Genomic DNA, 27,827 nt, shown 5'->3' with positions numbered 1-27,827 from the left:
GGGATATTGGAAACAGTAACACACAGATATCAGAAGGGAGACGAGCGCTGACTGAAATAGTGGGCCAGCTCTCAGTTTTATACCAACCGTCACAGACCGGCTTGTTTTTTTTTTTGCAGTTGGTGACAGCTAAATAAAAGATTGTTGCTGTTGAACAGTAAGTAACATTAGCTGGCTTGCTGAGTTATATGTGCTGTGTTGCACTTTGAAACAGTGAAGGGCACGAAATACAAAATGGTTACACAATGTGGCTTTAAGTGCCTCAAGACTGACATAAAAATAATAATCAGTTAAGTGTAGCACGTGTTTATTGCTCATTTTGTGTTAAACAATAACAACAGTCACCACAAAACATTGTTCATTTACAAGAATACAGTAGTATAAATATAGAATATATGAACTACAGGCTAGTATTTGAGCATTTCTCTAAAACAGACACACTCAAAAAAGCATTCACTCAATCCTCCGCCACAGATGATGGGCTGTGCTGAGGATCACTCACTCAATGACAAATCCAAATGGAGGATTTGTGTCTCAGTCCTGTCTGAGGACAGTCTCTTCTTCACTTTAGTGCTCAGGGTACTGCTCGCACCCCACTTCCCTCCTTGACAGCTGTTCCTCTAAAGCAATCACCACATTGTACATTTCAAAACTGACTTGTAGGCGTTACAGGAAGAACTCAGTGATCAAGGTAGAACAAGACGTATTCGAACAGCCCACAGATGGTTTAGTCCTTTTTGTTTTTATCCTGGTGGAGACTCAGACCTTCAGAAGACTCTCACTGTTCACATTAATACAAAACGTCTCTTTGTTGTTCCGACTGTAGCATATCGATATTGAAAAATGTTCAACTTTGACGCTGATCACTGTTAAAAAAAGGTTGCAACACTGTTGGAGGACTGACAGCCTCTACAATGAGCCAGAACTGTACAACACAAGTGTCTTTATGGCACAAAGTATTCTTCTTTTAGCAGAAACAGAGTTAATGAAATAGGTTCCAAGGTTACAAGCAACATCTTCTTTGCCTCAGAGCTTATGGGAAATGTAGTCTTTTGAATAATGTTAGCACTAATAAATCCTCCTGTATCCTCCACATGGGTTCACAATTTATTTGACAAAGATGTCCTGATGTTCAAACACAATACATATAGCACCATTAATATGACACCATCTGATGATGAGCCAATATGGAGACATAACGTCAGGCTGGAGATGGGAGTGTGCACTTCAACCAGCCACATCCTCGGCCACTCAGTCCAGTTTGAGGCTTGAAGACGGCTATAGTTAGTGTTTTAAGAGTCAGAGTGGCGTTCATTAGACGCTGTTGAGTAACAGAACGGTCGAAGACGAGCTGGGAGAGGAAACGTCAGGGTTGATGAAGTGGGAGTCTTGCTCGTCCCCTGAGTCCCCCTCTTCCTTTTGTGCTACAGTCAAGGTCAGCTTGTTCAAACCGGCCTCGAGCGTCGCCTCCGCTCCCTCCGCTCTGTCACCTACAACACACACACACACACACACAAACACAGGGCGAGCAATGGTGAGTACATCTGCATGTTAAGGCAGGATATACAAGTTTATCTTTTATTGCGTGATCAGAATGTTACTGAAAACCAAACAAGTTCCAGTTAATGGCATGATGGATATTATGCTGTCTGCTTCAAATTACTGAACAATAAAACACACAGTTTATCAGATTTGCTCTGGTGGACAATGGGAAGCCCTTCACCTAAAGTTCATCCGAGTAGGAGAGTTGAGATTCCACAGCACAGACAAAAAAATGACTAATAGTCTGAGTTAAATGCAGCTTTAATGCCACTTTCAGGGCATTTTCCATCTTCCCAGTCCTTTTTTTGGAAAGACTGGGGGGATTTTTGCTTGATAATGATCTAGGTTAGAGGTATACAACATTGATTTTAGTCCCTGAAAATATCCCACGATAATAATAACATCATGATAAAGTGGTTCTGTTTGATACATTGAATCGATACACTGCAAGACAATCATCAGATAATATCCTTCTAACTGCAGAATACAAAATACCCCCAAAAGGCACAGTGCAGGAATTATGTTGCACTGTGATGTCAATTTCATAGTTTCGATTAGATTTGACATGAACTGAGACGAAACAATGTGTACAAAGCGGTTCTTTATCAACACACACTGGCTGCAGCTTGTTCATGAGTATAAATCCATAAACTGTCAAAAGGCAGAACAGCAAATTAAGTTTACACCAGAAGGAAGTCCTGAAGTACTGACTCTGTTCAGACAGATTGTCAGGGGAAGCTGTTCAGAGCGCCTACACATCGACATTTGGCGCGGGTGTATCGATTATCCCCTCGAGGAGGAAGCCATACGATATATTCCTGTCACAAGGTTTTGTCTGTTTTCTGTGTCATTTTTTAGGAATGTCATTGATTTTGTGGTTGAGACTGTAAGACTGTATTAGATGAGGAAGGAAATGCATTCAATGAATCCCCGTATAAGGATACCCACAATGCACTTTGTTGAGAAACAAAGGTAAACAAAACCTTTGTTTGTTTGCAAAAAAAAATCAACCGAGCACCTCTAAAAACTCTACTGACAGCTTTTTCTCTTGCACAAGGTATGATAAACCCATTTATGATGACTTCAACAGCTAGCCTGGCTCTGTCCAAACACTTCTAAAGCTTGCAAGTTAATAATTTGTGTTTTCAGTAAAAGTTTCAGACATCAACTATTTCTTGGCAAACAACAGCCTGTCACTTCCTGGAGACTTGTTGTCACAGTGAGGTTGCCAGGTTTGATAAAACTGCCTATCTATAGAGACAAAACATGTGGATGAAACAGCCAATTGCATAATTACACCTTCCTAGCTAGCTTGTTAAATAGAGAGCTTCAGAGGTGCTGGTACCTTCAGTCTTCATGCAAAGCTAGGCTAACAACTATCTGACTTCAGATCTGTTGGAAGAACTATGAGTGTATTTCCAAAAACAGTGAACTGCTTCTTCAGTGTTACACTACATAAAATACAGACGGAAGATGAAGAATCAAATCACACAAGTCGAGACAAACACGGACACACACTGATGTGATGAACACACACCTCTCTCCTGGTCGCAGTCTGGAGAGGAAGCTCCACTGCACTGGCTGCGGGGGCCCAAGAGAGGTGAGGCATGCCCAGAACCGCACGCTGAGTCTGGGTCATGAGAGCTACATGGACTCACTAACTCCAGGCTGCTGGGACAGGGGGAGGAGAGGACGGAGGAAGTGGGAGAGGAGGAGAGGTAGGAGCAGGGGCTGTAGAGCGAGGAGGAGGGGTAAGGACAGGGCATGTCAGGGGGGGTGGAGGCAGAGGTGGAAGGATGGGAGGAGGATGAGGAAGGTGAGGAGGGCATGGCTCGGGGTGAGGAGGTGCAGTGAGTGTCGGCCTCCTCCTCTGAGCTGCTACTGTGACTGCCCTCTTCGTCAATGGACACGGACACCACTGAAACACACACGCACACACACAGATATGCACATTAAACATGCAGATGTGTCAACAGAACATGTGGATGGATGAAGTGGATGAACAATGATTCATTTCTACGCTCCATTTCTACTCACTTGACAGACTGTCTGACTCCATCTTGAAGTTGGCGATGTCGTCGTTGCCCCCGTCTCCCTCCGCACCGACACCCTGCTCCCTGGTTCCCATGGCGAGGGAACGTCGCTGGGCATGGATCTCCTCGGAGATGCTCTCTAGGTTGCGTAGCGCTGCGCGGTACTCAGCCTTGGCCACCACAAGTTTGGCTTGACGCTCATCCACGAGACGCTTCAGTTGCTATGAGAAATCAAACAAATGCACCTTCTTCGTTAAAGGAGCAGTGTGTAAGAACTGGACACCCGCCAAACTCTAAACAGCTCCAAACAGAGCTGCTAATTGTAGCTACCATTAGCGAGTTAGCTCAGTTAACCATGCAGCTAGTAGTCATGATAGCTGACTCCGCTGGACTGGGAGTTTAAACATATATTTGACACTGTGAACAAGTGATAGGAGGGTGGAGTGGCTGAGACAGAGACACTGTTCACCCTGCTACAAGACACTGTACCATCAAAATGACTTTCAAGCTGTTATTTTAGAAGTTACATAATGTTGCCCTGACCTAATCGATTTAAAAGCCTGCTAGCATACATACCTCAAGTTGTAGATAATACTTGGCTTTCATTTCAAAATACGGCCTACAGGGGGAGAAAAAGAAGAAAAGCTCAGAGAGAGGGAGGAGAAGCTCTGCCAGCTGTCGCTGGAGAAAACCACTGGAAGAAAAACACTCCTCTGTGAGCACTCACATTCCTTGGCTCTCACAAAGGGAGTACACCCCAACACTGCACAGCCAACGCAAGAAACATCTGGACCGCATCAGATGACATAAGTGGAGCCCCTCTTTCTCACTCACAAACACACACACTCACATACAGTGCAGCGAGGCCCTAACAGGGGAAAGGAAGGGAAACAAAGGCACAGACCTGGATTTGTTAATCGAACGCTTGAGTTTCTTCTCCAGCTGCCTCATGTTGCTGATGCAGGAATTGTAATTGGCTGCCGTTTTTCTGTGTTCGGCTTCGCTGCGCGTTCTCGCCTGCTCGGCCTCCATCACCTGAAGTAATCAAGGAAGGTTTACATTTACTGCATAAATTCCTGTTTCATCACAACGACTACTTCCCCTTCACCCTTACGCACAGATGATTGTTAGGATTGGTATATATTTCAGCTGTCTTGCATCACGTTCGTACCCTCTGTGTGGCGTGGTTGAGCATTTCCTGCCAGGCGGAATCAAACTGGCGACTGTCCTCTTCCAGCAGCCTCTCCTCCGCCAGGGCGATGGTCTCCTTGGCGGCCCGCAGGATCTCCACCGCTCGCTGGAACTCCTGAGTTGCCTTTTGGGCTTCAACCTGGGCCTGCAGTTCAGAAAGTAGGGTAGATATGATATCATAAATTGTGGCAGCATGTCAGCTTGGAACTCTAATATAATATATATATATATATATATATATATATATATATATATATATATATATATAGATATATATATATATATATATATATATATATATATATATATATATATATATATATATATATAGATATAGATATATATATATAGATATATATATATATATATATAGATATTACTGCAGTGGAGGTCAGAGTTTCATGTTCCACTGAGAGTTCACTGAATTCTGCAGGCGGAGAGCGTATATGAGAGCGTCCCGACAGCTTCAAACCACTTAACATTCTCTTTCTTCATTACAACCACCAGCCCAGCATCTGCTGTCACACCAGTTCAGCAGTGGTGCTTTCAGTGTGTGTCTGACTGTGTGTATCTTATGACCTATATTTCCTCTGAAGGAACCACAGTTGATTCCTCATGACAGCCACAGAGGGACTAAGAGATTTTGCACTGCACCCCCCCCCAAACACACACACACACACACACACACACACACACACACACACACACACACACACACACACACACACACACACACATATACACAGACAGACAACTGTGCCTTCATCTGATGGACAAACAGAAGCTTTGTCACTAAGAAAAATCTGACACATTGTCAGTGGGCTCTTCCTGCCCACAGTCACAGTCAATAGGAGGATTATTCTCATCATGCTGGACATATTTGGACCCACTCTCTCCTCTGGCTGGCTGGAAACCAAGATTAAGCAGTCACAACTGCAATCAGATTTCTTTGAATAAGACGAAAATAATGAGAGTTTGGTTAGACGAAGAATTTGTAAATCTAACCGTGACCTTTTTCTTGGGGAGACATACAACTGAGCTGATGACATCACCAGGATTTAACATCAGTGTTGGGGACATCCAGATTAAAATGTCTTGCTTGACCTTGTTTTTTCTGGAGAAAGTATTATATTAAACAGTTCATGTACAAAATACATTCACCTTACTACCTAAGGAATGTACTTATGTACAGTTTAAGGTATTTGTACTTAACTTTACTATTTCCATTTTGTGATACTTCTTTTATTCCCATTCCACTACATTTTTGAGGAAAAAGTTGTACTTTTACTACACTCTATTTGTTTGATAATTTCAGTTTCAATGGACTTTGCAGATTAAATGCTGAATCAATACTTCTTGTATTTATGATTGGAACTGCCCAACAAATTATCAATAATTACCTCAAAATATTTAAACCAGCTTCGTGATTCTTTATTGTTAGGTTGTATTTGTCAGTACTTATCAATTTATGGTGGCTAACATAAAAAAAAGACATTTAGGGAAAATAAATCTGCTTGAATTATAGAAAAATGTGAAAATGTAAATGGCTACAAATGCACTTCTGTTAACTGACCTGCAGATGTTGGATAGAAACTAGTAATTAAGCTGCAACAACACATTTAAATTCAGTGGCCTACTGATGGGAAGATGGACAGAAACTAGCAGAAAATCAGGGGTCGATATGTTTTTTTTAGGGCTGATGCCAATGTCTATCATCTGTAACCAAGGAGACCGAGACTGATATTTGGAACCGATATACATTTGCAGTAAAAAATAAAAAGCTGTGTGTCAAAGTCGACATCAGGTAATATTATATTATTATAATACAGATAATATTGGGGTAATTTTCAAGACATTTTGAGTTCATTATTGTGGTAATAAATCAATCAAAGACATATCTAATATGAAACATGGTTATTACCTCTCACTTACCATGAAATCTGCAGACCTGTAAAATTAAGTTTTACTAAATATTTCGACATGACATCGCTACTTTTACTGGTCTGTGGTATTAAAGGCATGAAATAAACCAAAAACAAAAAGGCTTCTGAAGGAACTTACAGTGAAAGATGCTGTTGCTGTGATTTATACGTACATACACCATACATATTGGTCTTGATGCTAGTTTTCAGACTGCTGTGCCGCTACACATCACACGTGAATCACAAACAGAATGAACAAAAACTCTTGTGCTCCCATCGATCTTGCATGCTTTCATTTTAAGAAACTCAGCGGTTTACAGGAGGCAAAGGGTCGCAGCCAGCACATCTGTGAACAATGCTGCTGCGAGATATCTGGCAGATAATTTCACTTGTGTCAGAGACAGCCAAAGTTACACAACAACTGGCCGTGCCGCTGATACATATCCTCTGGTCCTTTAAATGCAGTGTTGGGTTACAGTACATTTTGTTCAGTGCGAGATATTAATGGGACAACTTTCCTCAAACTGTAGGTCAAACGCTTGTTGTAAGTGGTGTACGGCCCTTTTGGCATTTTAAATCATGCCCTTTAAATCTGTCATTCTGCCCCTTGTCCTGTTTCAGCTGTATTGTCTGTTTGTACTGGCTGCATCGAACAATGAGAACAAACTTGGTGGTCTAGTTTGTGTTTCTATCGTGGTGTGTCTTGAATGGATTATTGTATGTCATTGTTGCAGCTAAATGGCCACTTTTACTACGAAATAAAGCCATCCATTCATGTTTGAACTACAGACCGTATCACAGTTTCTAACATGAATTGGTTTTACATCTAAATGTATTTTTGTTGGAGTGTTTCCAACATCAATATATGACAGGAAAGAAAAGTTGACCTGAGCTGAAATAAAATGGTGTTTTCACTTCCTCAACTGTAATTTGCTAAAGTATGCAGTATTTGCAGTATTTTAGAAAAAGGTGCTGTATTTGAGGCAAATCTACCTGGCCAAGTTCCTCCCTGTAAATATGGCAATTCTCTGTGCTTAGATTTGCCATGCTTAGGAAGTGTTTAAAAGGTAACGTCCTTTGGGTGATACCCCACAGTGTAAAGATAGCGAAATATAATTTTGTTTTATGTAAAACGGCTCAGTCAACTAAATCGCCTATAATATACGACAAACAAGTCGAGCCATAATGACAGCTGCGGTGATGCTAACAGGCAATGTTTCGATAAGCACATTAAAGAAAACGTCACAGATGAGTCTTGCACGCTGAGTCCGATGCGTTTATCATTCTATTTGTTGCGAAAACTGGCATTTCGAGACGAAATGGACAACAAGCAGGACATCTCACATCAGAAAGCCTTATGTAACATATGAGACTCCACAAACATCAGCGCAGCTCTCTTGGCTGTTGCACATTTTTTTCTCACGGCCTTCCCTTGCTTGCTGCTACATTAACCTCTGTAACATGAACCCCTGCCACCGTCTGCCTTGTTTATGATAAACGCTCAACACAGTGACGTGAGCAAGCACAGGTCTGCATCATCTCACACAAATCGAAGGAAATCCAAAGCTGGCATCCTTCATGTCGCTATTGTTGTCGTATTTGAGTGTTGCACTGGTTAGATAAGCTATCCGCGGTTGTCAAGACCCCTCGGAGAGGGTGAAGAGATAGCGGAAGGGGGTGGAAGATAACATTTTGCTCTTTGTGTGTGGCTTAATCTGTTAGGTTGACTGACAAGATGCTCCCCTCCTCTTTGTCCCCCATGATGACCCATTTCCCAAGCTCGGAGGAGAGAGAGGACGCAGGGAAAACAGAAGGAGGATGATGGATATTTGATGAAGAGAAACAGAGAAGGAAATGAGATGTTAACACTATCAACAGGGTTTGAATTACGGGGTGATTATGGGGTTTGACCCTTCTAATTAAGACTTGGACACTCCAAAAAGATGTCAAAACATTTATATACCCTCCTTACCTGTTATCCTAAATATTATAATCTATATTTCTTATATGCATGCCTGAAATAAACTTCTAATACAATTTCAGACACCCCTGAATTAGACCATACCAGTTTTAACTGATGTCAGTTAAATATTTCATCTGCCTGCATCACGTCACTCCCAGGTCTACTCTTGGATTTTTGCAGCAACGCTAATTGTAATATAGGCAGCTACTTAGCTACCTTAATACAGCTTTCTTACTTAGATTCTTAATTATATTCTACGGATGTCTACGGATGAATGTAAATACCTAGCGTGTGTTTTAAGGTTTGCCTGCCTGATAGCGCAGCTGTTTATTTTCTATGTTGTCTAGCTAGCTGTGCCATGGATCAAGTAAAATCTGGATACAGCATCGGCGGTGGAGCCCCATTAATTCCCATGAAAGCCGCTCAATGGAGCATGGTGCCAAAATAAGCTCGACTTCTGAAACTAGAATTAGTTATTTTGTGGGGGCTGCATCCACCATCTTCTTACAGCCACTGATTTTATAATGTAAGTTTGTGGCCCTTCTGACATTGTAATTACACAGTTTGGCCCCGATGATAGTTAGTTTCAAAGCCTGGAGCTCTTCCTGGGGGCTTATATTGGCATTTCATTAGGAATATAAAGGCTCTGACATGCTGGCAGTTTTTCTCGAAAATTCTTTGTTGGTGACCCCTGACAAAAAAAGTTGTTGTGTGGTGGCTACATGCCATGTGAGCTTGTGTAATGGATTTGCTTTACCATCATCTTCACAACAAGCAAGACACTGTAGGAGCTGGAAGACTGCTGTTTACTGAAACACACACCCTGACTGCAGTGCACTGCCCGTCCCCCGTCCCTTACACCGTCCTACAGGACTTCCTGGGCAGAGCAGCAGCACACTTCCTTTCTCATGCACGGCTTGTTTGTGTTTAGTCATTGTGTTGTCACTTAAGCTCAGCAAACACACTGACTATGTGACGCTTTGTCTGTCTATAGATGGCAAAAAAAGAACTGAAGACGAATCTTCAGCGCCCTGGTGAGTAACAGGCATCAAAAGCCGAGGACACAATTTGCGGTTATCTTAAAGGCACAAAAGCCCGCTGAGCGAGACACAGCATGCAAATGACTGAGCGCTGTTATCAGTTAATTAACTTGATGTCATGAAGCCCACAATATCTGACTCTCTCAGGCAAACAACACAATGGCTCGGGTCTCAAATCATGACACACTGTCACCTCGTGCGTGCATGACTCCTGTTCATATCATCCCACTGAAGGGTGTTTTTGTTGTGTGTGTGTGTGTGTGAGTGTGTAACCATGGACGTGACTCATTTCTAATTCACATGTGAGACGCTGTGACACAGTCTGACACCTTCGTCTCCGCAACGTTACAGTGTTCGGGAGGTGAGAAAGAAGGAGAGGGGTGCTGGAGACAGACAGACAGACAGGCAGGCAGTGGTGCAGAAGAGAATGCTGGGTAAAAAGGATAAAAGATAGGACAGTAGAGGCAAATTCCTATACACCGCCCCCCTCTGTCTGTTGGAATGTTGGGGGGTAAACATGGGGGGTTGGGGGCTGAGATGAGCTTATGGGTGGGGGTGGGTGCAATACTGTGTGTGTGTGTGTGTGTGTGTGTGTGTGTGTGTGTGTGTGTGTGTGTGTGTGTGTGTTTGTGGTAGGGTCAGTGAGGGTAAGAATTTGAATCCCTTCAAAGTAGGTCATGTATTAAATATTAATTTTCATCCATAAATCATTACCGTACAACACAGCAGTTTAACCCGAGGCGAGGCCTTCATCGGCTTTTCTCTATTGAATCCCCCTCATCACACACTCACTCACACACACACACACACACACACACACACACACACACACACACACACACACACACACAAACAAACACAAACACACAAAGCTAGGGAGCGCTTCTGATCCTTTCACGTGAACCCTGGTTCCATCAAAATTCAAAACCTCCCTGTAATCCCAGTCACTCACGTGTTCCTGTCAGAAGCAGAAGCCACCGGCAGGTAGTTTGTCACACTGCAACAGAGATAAGCAAGGACACACGCAAAGACACACACGCGCATGCACACAATCTATTTCAGTTTGACAGCTCAGCTCTGACACACAAATGTCAGCCTTCTGATGGATGACTCAAAAGCCTCTTCCTTATTGGCTGAAAGGAGGGGGACGATGGACTCTGAATTTCTGCCAGTATCCAATCAGATCAACGCCCGAATGTGTCAGAGCAATCAGACAGTTAAGGACACGAGCCACTGGAGAGAGAACGGCACCGTTAGTCAGTCGACCTACTTTGCATGTACCTGGAACAATGCAGCGAGCATGAAAACACAGACACTTCTAAGATGCAGCAAAAGAAAGCGAGTCGGATTATGAAAAGCACGTCAGGTGTAGCAGTTCAGTCAGACAATTCCTCTTCCCCACAGTGAGTCGATGTGTGTGACACTATCTCACACAGAGGTAAGGCTGAGGATAAAAATAGGCCTCATGTGACAGTGCTCCCTTTAAGTAGATATAAGCTGAGCTCTTCAAACTTCTCATTGCTAATCCTCAGTAAGCCTGCCCTCACACTCTCTGTCTGCCGACCCGGGAGTCACTCCAGCTCACCTCTGTGATCGTGTGTGTGTGTGTGTGTGTGTGTATATAAGAGTGTGTGTGCGCGTGCGTACCTGTCTCGCCACCTTTCGGGCTTCCCAGTATGGCTTGGAGTCGTCCACAGCTCGTCCGATCCTCTTCACCTGCTCGTCCAGCTTCACCGTCGCCTCCACCAGCACGGCACGGAACCGCTGACGGCAGTCCTGCACACACACACACACACACACACACACAAAGATGTTAGCTTTGAAACAATCTGAAGTCAAGATGCTGCGTTTAAAGATGACGTGGAGGTGGAAACTGGAGATCTGTGAGGCAGTGTGGCTTTGTACCACTGCCGTCAGTCCTCGTCCTGGCTTCTATTATTAAAAATGTAATTTGTCTGAAAATACACTTTAACATGATAAAGCTAAGACACTTGATTGCTGCCCACTTGTTTATACACAGCACAATAAATACTCTGGGTCACTCTACACATGGACTTAACATTTCTGTAGCACTTCTCCAGTTAATTGAGCGCTCAAAGCTTTACAACACTTGTCACATTCACACACTGATGGTAGAGGCCAAATGCTCATCAGGAGCAGTCTGGGATACTTCAACATGCAGCTGAGGGAGCCGGGGATTCGAACAAGCGACTCTCTGGTTGCTAGATGACCAGCTCTACCTCCTGACAACATCATGTAGAAATTGGGACTTTGTGTGATTTGGCATCCCCAGAGACACCGTTCACCCTGTTACAAGACCCTGTACCAATCTTAATGATCAAAGGTTACAGTACATGTGTAGTAGTGGGGCCCTGCCCATGTCTCCAGTCTCCAGTACAGAACGAATGACATTCCCATCATCCTCCGCTTTGTCTTGTGTTGAGGGCTGATTTGCAATATGCTCACAGACCAAACTAAGATCGTGTTCATGGCAAACAGACCTGCTAAACATCTCCGTATGTGAACATGTTGGCATGTTGATGATCAGCTCAAAGCACCACCGGGCTTAGCTCAGCCTCGCTGAACAAACGGCACGGTTGTCCACTCATTTTGTTAGTTCATACTGTAGCTTACAAAAGTATATTTTAAGCATTTACCAACACGTTGGCTTGCCTCGTGGCTTGTAGCTTGTGCTGTCCTGCTGGTCCATTTGGTCATCAACCATTACCCAAACACAAGCACAGTCACTGATTTACACAGCAGCTGTGCCTCTGTGTTGTTTTTTCTTTTTTCGCTCCAACGGTTGTTGGTGAGCAAACCTTGTCCTATATACATTCTTTTGTAGTGACTTATAGCATGAGTGTGTGTGTGTGTGTGTGTGTGTGTGTGTGTGTGTGTGTGTACATCTGTTGGCATTGTTCCCAATGAGACAGCAGACCTGTTATTCTTATATATGAGGGCTATCATCATCTTGTCTATACGGCAGGGTTACTGGGGCAAGGCCACCTGTTTGTATGTGTGTGTGTGTGTGTGTGTGTGTGTGTGTGTGTGTGTGTGTGTGTGTGTGTGTGTGTGAGTAGTTGTGCTTCTCCATTACAAAAAAAGGAGAGTTTGAAAGGCGGCAGCACCTGCATCCTGTGCATTAAACTGACGGAGGGATACAAGAGGGGGTAAAAGAGGGAATTGGGAGAGAGGGCGCTACAGGAAGCACAATTCCTGTGACACCCTGACTTCCTGTTCCTGCTCCGAGATAGTGACGCAGCATGAAGTCGGTGCTGCTGTTGGTCGTATATACACATGGACATTTTAATCAGGAGAGGGATATCTTCACTGACTCTCTTCGTGTTTATGACTGAATAAAGAAACTTTAAAGGATTACACATACTTCATACTCAAACTTGTTCATATTTGGCGGACCCCGCCACCTTTCCAGCTTCAAATAATACAAAACACAAGACATTTCTGAGTTTGCATTTTTACCTCATTAGTATTTTAAATACTGCTACTATTTGAATTTCTTCTCAAAAACTACATAGTGCCCCTTTAACGATGGCACATGTTCACTGTCTCATCTTCAGCAGTATCTCTGCCAGGGCACAAGAGAGGTTTACCTCCCTGCTGGCAGAGCGCAGAGCCTCATATGTGAGCGAGGATTTAACCTCATTGGCTCAGCTTTCCCTGGATCCTCTGAATCTACCGCACATCGTCCTTAATCAACTCCAGACTCTGTAGGAAAATAACCGGCGGGCTGCTTGAGGCACTTTCCACATTCTTCAGCTCCTGACTTTCATTCTGCGTCGCGATGAATGGCCTTCTTTCTCTCTCTGTTTGCCTTTCTGTGGATATATTTATATCAGTGACTCTGCTGACACAACTGTTGCATGAAAATTTTGCCAAAAAGAGTCGAAGAAGTGTGTGCCTTCATGCGTTCACATCTTCACACCAGATGGAATAAAAAAAAATAACCAGGATCTCTAATAATTATCCAGCGTTTCCCTTCAATACATGACTTCAGCATCTCATTTCTGTCAGTTGATAACATGATTCCAGCACTGGTTGGTTTGTGGTGTTTGGACGTGAGTGAAAGTCTAATGAGAAACAGAAGAGGCCTACTTTGAGGAGAAGAAAAACCGTGGCCTGCCTCTGGAATGTTTTAACTTTTGCTGAACAGTAACCCTCCAAGCACACATTTAAATCCAAGTGGGCGCTGTACAAAACAACAACCAAAAAACAACCCTGCCACCTATCTTTCAGTTGCTCCTCTCTGCCTGTAACAGCCTCCCTCCTCTTTAAGAGGCTGTGTTTTTAAAGGCCGAGGGAGTTGTGAAGAGACGAGGGGAGCGCTCGAGATTTAGACTGCACCAAATGTGCCATTCTGATATTATATTTAACATTCAGATCATAGTCTGCCTCTTGTAGCTCTGAGAGTTCATACAGTGCAGTGTAATTATGTAGGAGTGACGCTCGCTGCTTCACTTTTTCCACATTTTCCCTCAGAAGCAGCTCCCGCGCTGAGAACATTTCCATCTTCCCAAGTCATCTCAGGCAAAGCCGTCTCTGTGCAGCGGCCTCGCTGTCAGGCAGGGAATTGTTTGTATGGAAGCATCAGATCTGAAGTCTGAAAGTGAGACTTAATGGCTCGTTAAAAGATGAGTGCTTTTGCAGCAGCAGCTCAGCCGCTGCTGGAAGTGTTTACCCAGCAGGGAGAGGCACTAATGACGACGACAGCGCCGTCAGTGGTTGGTGTTTTGTCTTACCTCCAGCTCGCTCTCCCAGCGGTTGATGTCATCTGTGGACTGGTTTAACTTCTCCAGCTCGCCCTGTTTACAGGAAACATGGCATACATGGGGCAGCACAGGGAGAGAGGGAGAGAGAGAGAGGGGTATGGTTAACACAGACTTCTGTTTACCAAATTACTGCGCATGCAGCCCTCTGTGTGTGTGTGTGTGTGTGTTTGTGTGTGTGTGTGTGTGTGTGCGTGTGTGTGTGCGTGTGTGTGTGTGTGTCCCTGTGTGTTCTGATAAGGCATTAAAGGGACAGAAACTCCATAAAAATCTATTTAATGACACTTTGGAAGACTGTATATGATGACTAAAAGCCACTCCCAGTTAAATGTGTTATTTTAAGTGCACTGTAATTGCTGTAATACAGTAGAAATGTAATAAAGTTGTAATATTTCACCTCTAAATGGCTTTTATTCTCAACATCAGCATTTTTCCTCCACACAGCCTGACACTTGTTGTCATTGGGCTCCACATGTTCACCTCAGTGTCACTTTCACTGGTGGCAACATCTGGATCTATTAGGATAAAGCAAACACAACCTCACCTGGATTCTTGGATCCACCACTTCTTCCTCCTCCTCGGCACACTGCGAGTCCTCCTCACCGTTATTCTGTAGAGGGTCCATTTTGAGGCTTTCTGGAGGTTTTTAGGGACAGACACAGGAGGTCCTCACTGCGAACAAAGCGCGACCCCGCGGGGTGCCGGACAGCGAGGGGTGTCCAGCGGTGATCCGCCCTCACTGACGTCTACACCGGGCACATGTCAGGCTCCGGGCGGCTGAAGGTTTGAGTCTGGAGGAGCCGCGGACTGCAGAGGAGCGCGTCTGGCCGCAGGGAGAGCTCACAGCGTGGAGGACCTCCACCTCAGGGAGCGACAGCAGACCAACTGTGGACAAGAAAGTATGAAACTCACTGTGACGATCAATAGAGCTACTTCTGGTGTGGACTTTCAAAATAAAAGCACGTGTCGTGTAGCTATGTTTTGAAGCCAAAATGTGGGCAGAGTATGACATGTTAACAAAACAAAAGTTTGTGCTGTGTCAGGAACCCCAATCAAAAAAATGTTTGTCTTTTTATCTGGCCCCTTACTTTTTACTTTTACTCTGAGGATTATTTTCAAGGTTAGTCAATGAATGGATTGGTTTATGGTGTAAAAAAATATGCAGAATTTACGATTATCAGATTATCACAATTTCCTAGAGCCCATGGTGATGTCTTCGGATGGCTTTTTCAGTCCCATCACAGTCCCAAACTCAAAGACTGTTCATTTACCATCCCGAATGACAAAGAAAAGCAGCCAATCCTCACGTTGCAGAAGTTGGAAAGAGCAAATGTTTTACATTTTCTGCTTGAAAAATGCCTAAAACAACAATAAGTTATCAAAATAATTGGCTTTTAATTTCCTTTTCATCATCTAGTTGATTGGTTGTCTAATTGTTGCAGTTGTACTGAGAGCCAGGCTCTATTTTTGTAGGACTGTCCTGATCACACTCACAGGTACAGACATTACATTCACACCTGAAAGCCCTCAGTAACATGGTGTTGGCTTGGATGTAACGATTTATCCTCAAACACCTATGTTTATTAGACTATCGCAAAATTAAATGTGGTCATATGCTGCCATTTTGATTGAAGGATTCAAGAGAAGAAGCCTACAGCCATTACGAAGTTGTGATTTGATGTCTGCTAGTAATAAATGGATGTCATAAAGACAAATTGTTTGAATGGGACATGGGTGACTTTGTTTAGCCTGAATTTAAATAATGCTACTTTACTGTACTTAATTTAGCTCATGTAACATTTGCCCAGATAAACCTGCACTACTCCCAACACATTTTATTTTGAAAGGACAGACTCCGTGCTATTCCGGTTTTGTCGACGCTTCCTGTCGGCAGCTTGACGCAGCTCCGGCCCGAGTTGTGGGCTGGGTTCAGTCGCCCTCTGGTGGTGAGGACTCGGAGGAGCAGGGAGGGTCAGACCGGAGGCATGACGACGGCAGCAGCCTGGATTCCTGTAAACACTGCTGGAGTGTTTATGGAGAGCAGATGATCCAGGAAGGAGCTGTTTGTAAAGTTTCTGCTACTGCTATTATTATCATTATTATTATTATTATTATTATTATTATTATTATTATTATTATTATTATTATTATTATTATTATATTTCACTTTCTGAGCTTGAGGATGGGGTCAGCTCATTTCTTTCCAGTAAACGGTGTATATATAATTTTCATTTTTATTTTTAATAAAAGTTATTACAAAAAGCCTTCAACTGACTGGAGTTTTAAAGGTGCAATATGTAATAATTGGCCTCCTTTTGAATTCAGAGGCGGCAGTTAGCAAGTGTCTTCTTGCTAATTGCAGTTGTACAGTACATCATTCATCCATGAAGATCTCAGAGAACATAAACAAGTTTATCAAGTGAACACTGCAATGTAAATTTAAATTTAAAAGTACATCAGGTCACATTTTGCATTCTGCGAGCCAGCATGATAATCTGGTTATTCTTTTTTTTTTCTGGTTACTTCTTCCATCTTCAGTAGAGACTCTAACATTAGAGGATGTCGTCCACTGTACAGACTGTAAAGCCCACTGAGGGACTGTGATTATGACTTTTGGCTATATAGATAAATTGATTTGATTATTCTTACCCACAATCCTTTTTGTGCAAACACAAACATTTGAATGAGGGATGCTGCAATGACAGATGACGGTGCATTTAAGTGTAAGTACCTTTTCTTTGTACTCCAAAATGACACACTGAATAAAGTGCTGCAGTAATGAGTCCTAAAACCTGGAAATCAGTCGGTGTTCATGAACTTCTGGTTCCCTCATCGCAGAGTAAACTAGTTTTTTTAGAAAAATTTTTTTTTTGAATTGAATTATAAAGCACTTATGTGTTGCGGTTGCTTACAAGTGGCTAAATAAGATTACTGAAGTTATCTCTGATTTTTTATTTATTTTTTTAAAATCCAAAATCCAGTTGAAAAATCCCGTAGGCTTCTAGTGGAGGGAACCAGGGCGATGCTAACTTCTGGGTTAGCCTCCTGATATAACAGTTATAAGTTTTGAATGCTTTAAACAAAAACTCTTACATATTGAGCCTTTAATTGTTGGCTTGCTCATCCTCAGCAAATAAAACACCACTGTCATTCATCTAATTGTGTAGGCTACACTGTAAAACGCTTTTATTCTAATGACTGAACTGATCCTTCAATAATTCAGTCTATATGAAAGTATTGCACCGCAGTGTCCGTCCTCTCATCAATCTTTAATGCTCCTGACGCTTCCGCAGCTTCTACAGTATCCTGCATCATGTTAAATCTCCAAAAGGCTTCGGTTCATGATGTCAGCAGGTTCACACTCTGCCTCGGCAGCGGGCCTATACAGATATGGACGGCTGCCCGGCTCCACTGTTCGTCATCGCGTTCTTCCCAGCGTCCTCCTGCGTATGCATGTATGCGACCGACGGGCTGATTTCATAACGCGGGGAGGAAGAGAGGAATGGGGCTTTGAGAACGGATGAGCACCAGACCCGGTAGGCTCTATGCACCAACTGTGTTATCTGTGTTCCCGGGCCATGCAGACGGTGCACTAGAGGAGATGCGGTAGTGGAGGCTGCTGATGCTGCTGTCCGATCAGCTGTTTTTTGTGTCTTGAGCATCATCGCCGTGACGGCCAGAGAGATCGACATCAAGCTCCGGAGCCAGGGACACCGCAGAGCGGACAACAGAGGATGGAGTTCAAGCATCTGGTGGAGGCGGCGGAGAAGTGGTGCTCCGGTAACCCGTTCGACCTCATCTTCGCCGAGGAGGACGACGAGAGGCGGCTGGACTTTTACGCAGAGCCCGGCGTCTCCTTCTACGTGCTGTGTCCCGGCGGCACCGACAATTTCGTAAGTGAGCCGCTGCAGGGCCTCAGGCTGCGTGTGTGTGTGTGTGTGTTCTTGTAGGTGTGTCGAGGGTGGGCTGGAGGTGGGGTTGTCCCGGTCGGTCCCTGTTTTTTCAGCTGATGGTCATAGGAGGCGAGGGGAGGGCAGCGGAGGGGGGTGCTGGGTGAAGATTTGAGGGGGATGATGTCATTTCAGTTTTGGGTGCACACCCCTCCGCCCCTCCACCACCCCACGCTGTCGATGGTGTTTTTCCTCCATCATAATCAGCTGCGATAACCCTCCGAACCACAACAGCACCGAGTGAGCCAGGTTACAGAAAACACCAGGCCTGCTCCTTTCAAAATAAAAGACCCACAGACCATTTTGCAGTCGCCACATACGGCACAACAGTTACACAACACAGCATCTACATCGGTGCATATATAACTAACACACTGGCTGCTTTTCTTCTGAAGTGTCCTTCTGGTTACAGTGCTGCTCTTCATATGAAGGCCGAGCTCAGCTGCCTCTGCTCAGATGTGACAGCAGCCTGGGAGCAGACAGGCGCACATCTCTCCACAGTTCACCTGCTGACTGAGCTGATCAAACGCGTTTATTTTCTGCAGACGTCCAATGAATAATTAACCAGGGACGCATTTTCGGACCTTTACATTGAATTAATTATCGCGAGTTTTGCAGTGTTGAGCCGAGATTACACCGGTGGAACCCCACTGTCTGGAGAAATGTTTGCCTGGACACCACCTGGATAAAGTCTGTGAATGTGTATATTTGATTCTTCATTTGACAGTTTGGAGAGTTAAATATTCCAAATGTAAAGCAGGGGTGCCCAGAGCTTTTCTCACGGGGGGCCCAAACTGAGACTTGATGGTGGGCCGCAGACAGAAAGGAAGCAGCTTTTGTATTGTAAAATTGCAAATTAGTACTAGAAGACCTCAGCTGTCATTTATGGACTGACTTCTTGTGTAAAGTGTTATTCTGCACACTGAGCTACAATTAGGAGAGATACTCCACAAAACATTTCTGGAGCTTCACAGCTGAACAGAGTTGCAGCGTTCTACTAAACAACTGTTTTAAAACGCAAAAGAAACAACTGAAGATAATAACCTATAATGACCTCCAGTCAAGGCCCTGGAAGCTCCAGATTCTCACATTGATTTGAGAAGATGTTATTTAAGCCCTTTACAAAGCCTAAATCTTCACAGTAGCTGCTCAGCTAATAGCATTAGCACGCACCCCGTCTGAAGCAGGTTGGACGTGTGGCGAGGGTGTGAATGACGTCTTTTCAAATCAGTGTGGGATCTTTTGATAGTTTATGTTTTTTTTTTTTAACCTCATAAAACACTGCTGTCTGCCTCAGCTGTTGGGAAGAATACAGTAACTATGTTTATCTGGAAAGCTCCAAAAATACCTTGTGGACCTGCGTTTCCACTGGCATGGGGCTGAGTAGATAATGCCTAAATTTTTATTTTTAAGTGAACTTGGGATTTTATTTCCATTTTGTATTTTAACAATACAATAAAATACTGACACACAAGTCCTTTACTTTTGGCCTGTCACCCAGTTTTGGAAGAATTCTCCACATTTGATTTAATGTTTTGTTTTACCAATTTAAAAAAAATCTTGTATCCTGTGCAGTTTGTCTGTAATTGTTGAACATAAACTCCTTCAATCCCCCAAACTGGAGGAGAAGCACTGAAGAAGATGTGAGCGCAGTGTCTTTAACAGTCGTGCCACTCTGACGACCTACAGGCTCTCACCATGTGTCCTACAGTGTTGTGCTGCAGTGGTGGTGCTGCGAGTCCTACAGCTCCTCCTGCTCTGTGACAGGGGCTAACAGGGCGGGGAGCAGATGGAGATGACCCAGGAGCCAGGGCGTCTGTTCACTCAGCAACACATTATGTCACACGCAGCGTGCCTGTGTTATGTGTCTGCAGGCCTCGCCCCTTCTGTCCTGCAGACAGCAGAGCACGCATGGCTGCTTAGGCCGGGGCTTTCCTTTCATTACAGAGAGGACACATAGCTGAGCGTTACACACAAGCAAGATGCAGGTACAGAAATACACGAGGAGGTTAGTGAACTCCTTCCTCTCCCTCGCAACCACCAGCTATTCTCCTGCCCATGAATCCGATGTGTGTCAGCTGCTGCAGGACACACACGCAGAAAAACACAGACACACACACACAGTTCTCTGCTCTGCACTCTCAAAGCAGCTAGAATAACTCTCCATCTCTCTGCAGGACTCTTAGATCTAGTTACTCTTGCTCGATCAATACATCTGTCAGCGGGGCGTCTCACATGCTCTCTCTCTCTCTGTGTCTCTCTTACCCACATACAGTCCTTTTCTCAGTTTTTCTACTCAAATCTGTGTATCGTTGCCCTGCCCTTTCACCAGAGGGCGCTGTCAGATCAGTTACACCGTAATAACAGTGCTGCGGCACATCACTGTCAGTGCTCTGTAATTTCCCTCAGGGTGCATTTTTGTAGTTTTCAGTCATGCAGGTCATGTGATACAGCGTTTAGCAGCTGATAAACAAGGGGGATTGGATTAGCTCTGTGAGATCAGCTGAAAGATGAGGTTTTGCCAGTGCAGCAGAGGCACACCCGCCCATGTGAGAGCCCATCCATCACTGTCAAGCTGGAACAACCATCCCTGAGCAGACAGAGCAGGACACAGTGCTGTAGAAGCGTCTCCTTCGGGCTGATTCACATGACTCTCGCATGACCCTTAAAACTCTCACAGCAAGGTGTGCCCCTGCTACACCCTGTGACTTCATACCCATGATGTTTCTACCTCAAAGCTCCATCAGTACACACAGTGATGACTGTGAAATTAAGTTGGGATACTTAAAGGTGCAACATGTAAGAACTGGCCACCTGTCAAATTCACACTTTACATAGTTTCACTGCTGGCACAGGAGCTTTGGAACGTGCCGGGGCTATCTGGTTAGCATGCTAACTTCAGTATATATCTCTGAAACACAATTCATAGAAATGTCAAAAATGTTGTTCATTCACATTCTGTTGATGTTATTTCAGTTCAAAACATTCAAACATTTACTGAACAGAAGTCACAGTTTTACTGTGTATTTATTTTTGCTGCAGAGACTGCAAGCAACTGTGCTGGAGATGTAAACACCAGTGCTCCGAGCTCCCAGTCTGGACCGCTAGCTGCACGGCTAACTGAGCTAACTGCACAAACTAGCCAATGGCAGCTTTGGTTACAAGTATTAAGTGGTTGCTTTGGTGGTATGCTGCCCATTTTTTTGTTGCAACAGGTGGCCAGTTCTTATATACTGCACCTTTAAGTATTATTTTTTTGTTTTCCACCCAATAAAAACCTGTAAATATGGCTTATTAAATTACCATAGTATTCATTTACTCATTAATTATCCTCATGTTTGGCATGAACCCAAACTTATCTGAAAATTTAAGAAGCTATTAAGGTGTTAGTAAAGGTTTCATGGTTTTGTATACACATAAATCGCTTTATGTCATTAAGTTTAAGCTGAACATACTGCAGACATTTATGTCAACGGAAATCTCAACAATCCAAATCCCCAGATTATTTTCTAAAATAATAATGATAATATTAATGATGAAATCAAAGTAAAATATCAATGCGGGTATCCCAAACTTTTACTCTAAGTGGCAAAGCCCTCTACAGTACACATCAGTTTTGTTTTTGTTTGTTTTACACCTGCTGCATGTTTCGTCCAGGTCACTCTGCACACTTGGCCGGGCGCCTCTAATGGAATAACCTAATACATAACCTAACAGTACGGCCTTTCGACTCGAATTAAACAACACTAACAGCGGGTGAAGCAGATTTGTGCCAATAATCTACCCCGAGCAGTGGTTTTTGTCTTACAATTTAGCGCCTTGAGGGAGCAAACAGCTGATCTTAATCTGGTTGGAACTCTTTGGCTAGAAGATTTACAATTAGCCTAAATTATTACTGTTTTATTGGCCATTAGCAAGCTAAACTTTCTGATATCTGACCCACTGTACTCAGCAGACCGGCAAGTCGTATACTTATCACAACCTGCAGACTAGACTGGCCCTGTGATTTGAGAGTTATGTCAGATAGAAGACAAAGTCTTGAACAAACAGGTCCAGAATAACATATTAGTGCAAAAACTCACAGTGCAATCCCACTTTAAATTCAGTGGCTTCAGAGCTGCGCTGCTGGATTTCTTTCCTCAAGAGGAGCCAAAAGTTTTAAGCAACGCTGTAAAGACAAAACGAGGAAGCACCTCAGCACGATGCATCACTTTGTCTTGAGGCTCAAGACAAAAAGGAAGTAATGAGAGAGAATTTATCATAATCTACTATAAACCCCTCGATTCAGATATATTCAGGAACTATTTGCTCCGAATTTCAGTATTGGATATCTTACTGTTACAGATATTTTTCCATGGTGAATATCTTATTGTGTTATCTTCACTCCTTCGTCTGCTGCGCGTCCTTGAGGAAACGTCTCTTTATCTGGTTTAATTGCTTTGCTCTACTTTTTCTGTGGCCCTGGCCTGCTTTACTTGTTTACTTGCTAATTCCTGCAAATTGTACGTCACTATACAGCCCACACGAGGCTCCTCTGGTAGAGGAAGTGTTACACTATCACCTGGTGCACAGCTCTGAACCCACTTCCCCTACTTGCATGAATATTGACTAATCTGTGTTTATCTGCGTCTGCAGCATGTGTGGAGTGAGAGTGAGGACTGCCTTCCCTTCCTCCAGCTGGCCCAGGACTACATCTCCTCATGCGGGAAGAAGACTCTGCTGGAGGTCCTGGAGAAGGTCTTCACGTCCTTCAGGCCTGTAAGGAAAAAACAAATGAGCAACGCTCTCGGGAGTCACAGTTTTCTTTCTAACACGCTTCATCAACCACAGCGCTGTGACCTCTGCTTGCTGTGTCTGTTACAAACCTGATACATTCTGTTCCCTCTGGCACGGACAAAACATGCTGAACTCCACCCCAGAACTCAGATATTCTCAGACTGCTCTTGTCTACTTGACGTGATTTTGAAGTGCTGATTAGCAGCACTTGGTTCTCTCTGCATCAAGCTCTTTTTGGTAAAAAGGAACAGGGTAGAATGAAAGCAAGAAACTAGGACTTATCACAAGCAACTGTAGACTGGTTATGAAACAGTCAGTTGAATACAGATGTCTTTGAATGTACTATATAAGCAAAAAAGAGTATCAGAAAGAAGAATGACTATTTCTTTACAGTTATTATATTTACTCTTAATCCCTGTCGCTGGGTCAGATTCTGACTTTTCAGTCAACAAATAAAACTATTAACGGCAGTGTGCTGAGGACGAATTGAGGAGTCTCACAGCCCGAGGAAAGAAGCTGAGCTGCACTCTGCTGACTCAGTGTTGCACTAAAACAAAATTTACAAAGGCGACCGTTTCTTCCTCGCCCTGATAGGACCTCAATGGCTCAAACGCGAAGCCTTAATTCTGCAGCTGTTCTTATTCAATAGCCACGAGAGATTAAAGGCTACTGAAACCACGACCCTCCTGACAATTTAGGACAACGTTTATTTATTTTACAATCATCCAAAAATGAGCACGCTAGACAGATGGAGACAGGAGGTGGTGGTGCGGATATGGCTTTTGTCCACAGGGGGCGCCAGATCAACAGAAAATGGAGGTTCATTGTTGCTGCTTTAAAAATGTAGCCATTAAAAATATGATAATAATCATCACAATGGAACTTTTTTACTTTACTGTTTTACCTATAATTTCTATTTAATGACTGTCAGTGATGGTGTAATTGAGAATTGCTAATGGCATTTTAAGGGAACAGTTGAGGTGGAAACAGCAACTTTACCAATTATTAGTAGTTAAATGATTTTAGTTGGCAGGTTTTAAGACTTACTGTTTCTTCCTGTTTTTTTTTTTTCGTTGTGAAATGGCAGACACACTTCCTTTGTGCAATAATTTGACCTTCTAAGTATAGCACAGTTAAGCGAGGTTTAAAGGGCACCAATCTATACACGGCTGGTGTCATTTTTCTACAGCCATTGCCCTGTGCAATTCATATTTACTTCATAATGATAAGCCGAAGCAAAAACTGCGTCTTTTGCCAGTTAAGTTAAGCAATTAATGGATTGCTATCATTAGTGTTATGTGTTTTTAATCATCAAATGGTTTAAGAGCTTTATAAGGGGCAAAACCCTTTAAGATTTAATGAAATGATTATAGGCCTTTATCTTATTTTATCAACTTGAAAAGCCAGGCTTACTCTGCATACTATGTGATAAGAAGGTCCACCTCAACTCAGGCTGTAATCCATTCAAATCCATTAATGTATTACGATCCATTAATTTGTGTATTCATCAACCAAAAATTGGTCAAACTCTCAAGTTTGCACCTTGAATAAAACCTAATGAAGGTCCTAACTAGTACTAACTAAGGTTTTATCAAGGTACGCGATGAAGTGCAGAAGTGATTTACTCCAAATTAACTATCCCAAATCTGGGGCTAACCTGCATAACTGGAAAAAAAGAGGGAACATCACACGTTACAAGAGCTGCCTGCCTGAAGCTCACTAACTGAAGTGTTGTGCCACAGTTGCCAGTTGTCTGGCAGCCTCACAGTGACGATGAGGATGTTACTTTATCTGGCATAGAAATAATATGGCACATCCCCCCCAAGAAACCACGTGTCACTGTTTCACCACAGTTTTAAAGTGTCACTTTAAAAAATGAGATAAACTGTTCTAATTAGTGCGCTTCAGTCATGCAGGTGGTAGGTGTTTGTTAACCTTGGTCAGAGCAGCTGCCACCTGTTTCCAGTCTGTAAGCTAACAGCATGCTAAATGAAGCTTCATGTCGACAGCACAGATGTGGATCGTCTCACCCAACAAACCAAGAGAGAGAATAAGCAGATATTTTAAGGTCTTTCTTGGCAGGTGGCAGTAGAAGTACTAGGTACAAGTATCAGCATCACATCAAATGTGCTCCTGTCGGTCCCAAGCTGCTTTCTTATGAAACTTTGAACTCCTGAAGTTAGCTGATCTGGTATTTGTTTTGAGTATGAATTCAACAGGTGGCCAGTTCTTACATACTGCATAATCTACAATATTACATCATAATTGATTATTTGATTAGACTTTGCATGAATAATTAGAAGATGCAAAGGAAAAAGTAGGCTAACTAAAGCTGTCAGCTGACCCACACATCTCAATGCAAATACAAACTCTAACGCAACCTTCTCCTTCTTCCCGTGGCAGCTGCTGGGTCTTCCAGACTTAGAAGACGACAGTTTCGAGCATTACCACGCTGACATGGAGGGGGAACCAGGGCCCGACCACCAGCAGATGGGGGTCAGCCAGCAGTGATAAGCCCCAAGACGAGGTCTGCAGCTGGGGCGGAGCTGCCCTGAAGCTCTGGGCCTCAACTTGTCTGCCCAAACACTTAACAACACACTCTTATCCAAACACACACACGCACGCACATACACACACACACACACACACACACACACACACACACACACACACACACACACTTACAGTCAACTCGCTAAAAATGCACCACCATGTTCTTGAATGTCTCAGTGGCTTTGCTTCCCAAAGAGTGCACTCTGTTGCACTGTGTCGACCCCCCCCAAACCAAACACACATACATACACACACACACACACTCATATACATACATGCACACACACACACACGCACACACTCAAAATCACATTGGGGCTACGTGAGCAGTGGCCATGTACAATGCAAGTATCTTAATCATTCACCATCTGGTTAGTTAAAGTTCCACAGCACAGCAATATTACATCAGCCTCAGCTGGCTTTGTTATGCAGAAATACAGTCAGACGTTACTGCAATACACACATCCCCCCCCGATGGTTTGGAGATGAATGTGACAGATAACCTACTCTCTCTGCCTGTGTGTTGACACGGAGGATACACAAGAGCGACATGAAAGTTAAACGGGTGAAAACTGACGGTTTGTGGTTAGGCAACTGGAGGGAGAGAAGCAGTGAGAATGTATAGCTGTGACGTAGATTCAGGTGGGGCAGCTCTCAAAACTATCCTGTTTTAAACACACACACACACACACACACACACACCGCACACACACGCACACACACGTAATATAGTTGCATAGGGTTTCAGTGAAAAGCATTTTACACGTCGGCTCCTCATGTGGAAATCAAAGTGTGCAGCTTCACAGTAGCATGGATCATTTCTTGAGGTGTGTCTCTTAGTGTTTCCAAGGCAGTGCACCTCAGAGAGTTTAAAGTCACTTTATGAGGATGTTTTTAATCAGTGTTACTATCATATGACCATTACGACAAAGGCCCACACTGCAGCTTAAGCCCTTCCCGGTTTGGGTGTCTCATTGTCACATGACACCCTAGTTCTGCCCTGTAGTCTTCCTTCCTGGTTGTTGGTGGTTCACAGTTTGCCCCCATTCTGAATCCTAAATCCAGCCACTTTAGCGCTTTAGTGTTGTTTTTTGCAGTTTCCTTTGGCTTCTTTCGAGTTTTCTCTTAACCATAAAATTCAAATCAAGTGCACACCCGAGGCCCCCTGAGTGATATTGCAGGGGATGGAAAGTATTTCTCGACAGCCACCCTCTGCCTGCCCTGCTATCTCTACTCTCACAGTGTGTTGTTGTGTCTCACATCCAGTGCACTGCAATGCTCCGGGCCCCCGCCGCCTTCAACCACTTGATCCACACGCCCAGACTGTTTCAGAGGTTCATCTTTAGCCCGTTTACTTTAGCTTGTAAATGTTTGTCTTTTTATTGCCTATTTGAATGTTTCCCATGCAGTGTATCTTCTGTTTGTCCTCCGATGTGTGTGGAATTGTTCAATAAACCGTGTGAACAGAGTGTGCTGCCGGCGTGTTTCTCTCCCTCTCTGTTTTGTCTTAATGGCCTGAAGTTAATGGAACACAAGGCGCCTAACATGGAGGGCTTTTCATATCACAGAGTGGACTGGTGACCTGCTGCTGTGCCAACAGCCCGCTGGTGTTACTGGGGTTGACGTCACGAAGCCACCTGACGCGCCCACTCAGCGCTGCGTCAAGCTGGAGACTGAAGGCAGGAAGCTGTGGCTCATCCTTCAAATTAAAAGCACCAGAGAGGCACATCAGAGAGGTTTCCATTTCTGGATTTTTCTTGTAGACTAGCAAATAACCAAACTGCATCCCCACGGATCAGTTGAACTTATAGTTTACAGTGGGCATTTGAAAAATATATATGCTATTTGTCTCCGATAGCAGAGATTTTACACTTGCACTAGTTCACCTAAATGAAAACGTTAATACATTCACACCCAATAATACATCTACTTTCTTAATAATTATCAATAAGAATACAGGTGCAGAAAATGTTTCATGTCTTCATTTATATTACAAAACACGCAACAAGAAAGTCCACTTACAGAGAAATTGTGTATATTTTGTTTTTAAGTCTGACAAACTGAATATCAGAC

General features: G+C 43.6%; 2 protein-coding genes across 3 annotated transcripts; one reads left to right on the top strand and one right to left on the bottom strand.

Annotated features, from left to right (window-relative positions):
- Nucleotides 1-290: 290 nt before the first annotated feature.
- LOC119017128 (SH3 domain-binding protein 5-like) lies at nt 291-22,573 on the bottom strand. 2 transcript variants are annotated; one of them, XM_037093577.1, is made up of 10 exons: nt 22,508-22,573; nt 15,020-15,360; nt 14,449-14,511; nt 11,339-11,467; nt 4,747-4,911; nt 4,480-4,610; nt 4,152-4,194; nt 3,580-3,796; nt 3,080-3,460; nt 291-1,490 (listed from the first exon to the last, which is right to left on the bottom strand). In XM_037093577.1, the coding sequence occupies exons 2-10, from the start codon at nt 15,098-15,100 to the stop codon at nt 1,315-1,317; spliced, it is 1,386 nt and encodes a 461-aa protein (XP_036949472.1). In that variant the 5' UTR covers nt 15,101-15,360; nt 22,508-22,573; the 3' UTR covers nt 291-1,314. The 2 variants fall into 2 exon arrangements, with proteins under 2 accessions (XP_036949472.1, XP_036949471.1); XM_037093576.1 differs by lacking the exon at nt 22,508-22,573 and adding an exon at nt 20,123-20,779.
- Nucleotides 17,781-27,223, top strand: mturn (maturin, neural progenitor differentiation regulator homolog (Xenopus)). The gene is made up of 4 exons (XM_037093578.1): nt 17,781-18,011; nt 18,135-18,368; nt 23,061-23,183; nt 25,605-27,223. Exons 2-4 carry the CDS (start codon nt 18,210-18,212, stop codon nt 25,710-25,712), a joined length of 390 nt encoding a protein of 129 aa, XP_036949473.1. The 5' UTR covers nt 17,781-18,011; nt 18,135-18,209; the 3' UTR covers nt 25,713-27,223.
- The last annotated feature ends 604 nt before the right edge of the window (nt 27,224-27,827 follow it).

Source organism: Acanthopagrus latus, chromosome 3 (assembly GCF_904848185.1).
Source record: "Acanthopagrus latus isolate v.2019 chromosome 3, fAcaLat1.1, whole genome shotgun sequence".
Taxonomy (NCBI): domain Eukaryota; kingdom Metazoa; phylum Chordata; class Actinopteri; order Spariformes; family Sparidae; genus Acanthopagrus; species Acanthopagrus latus.
This window is presented reverse-complemented; position numbering and strand designations above follow the sequence as displayed.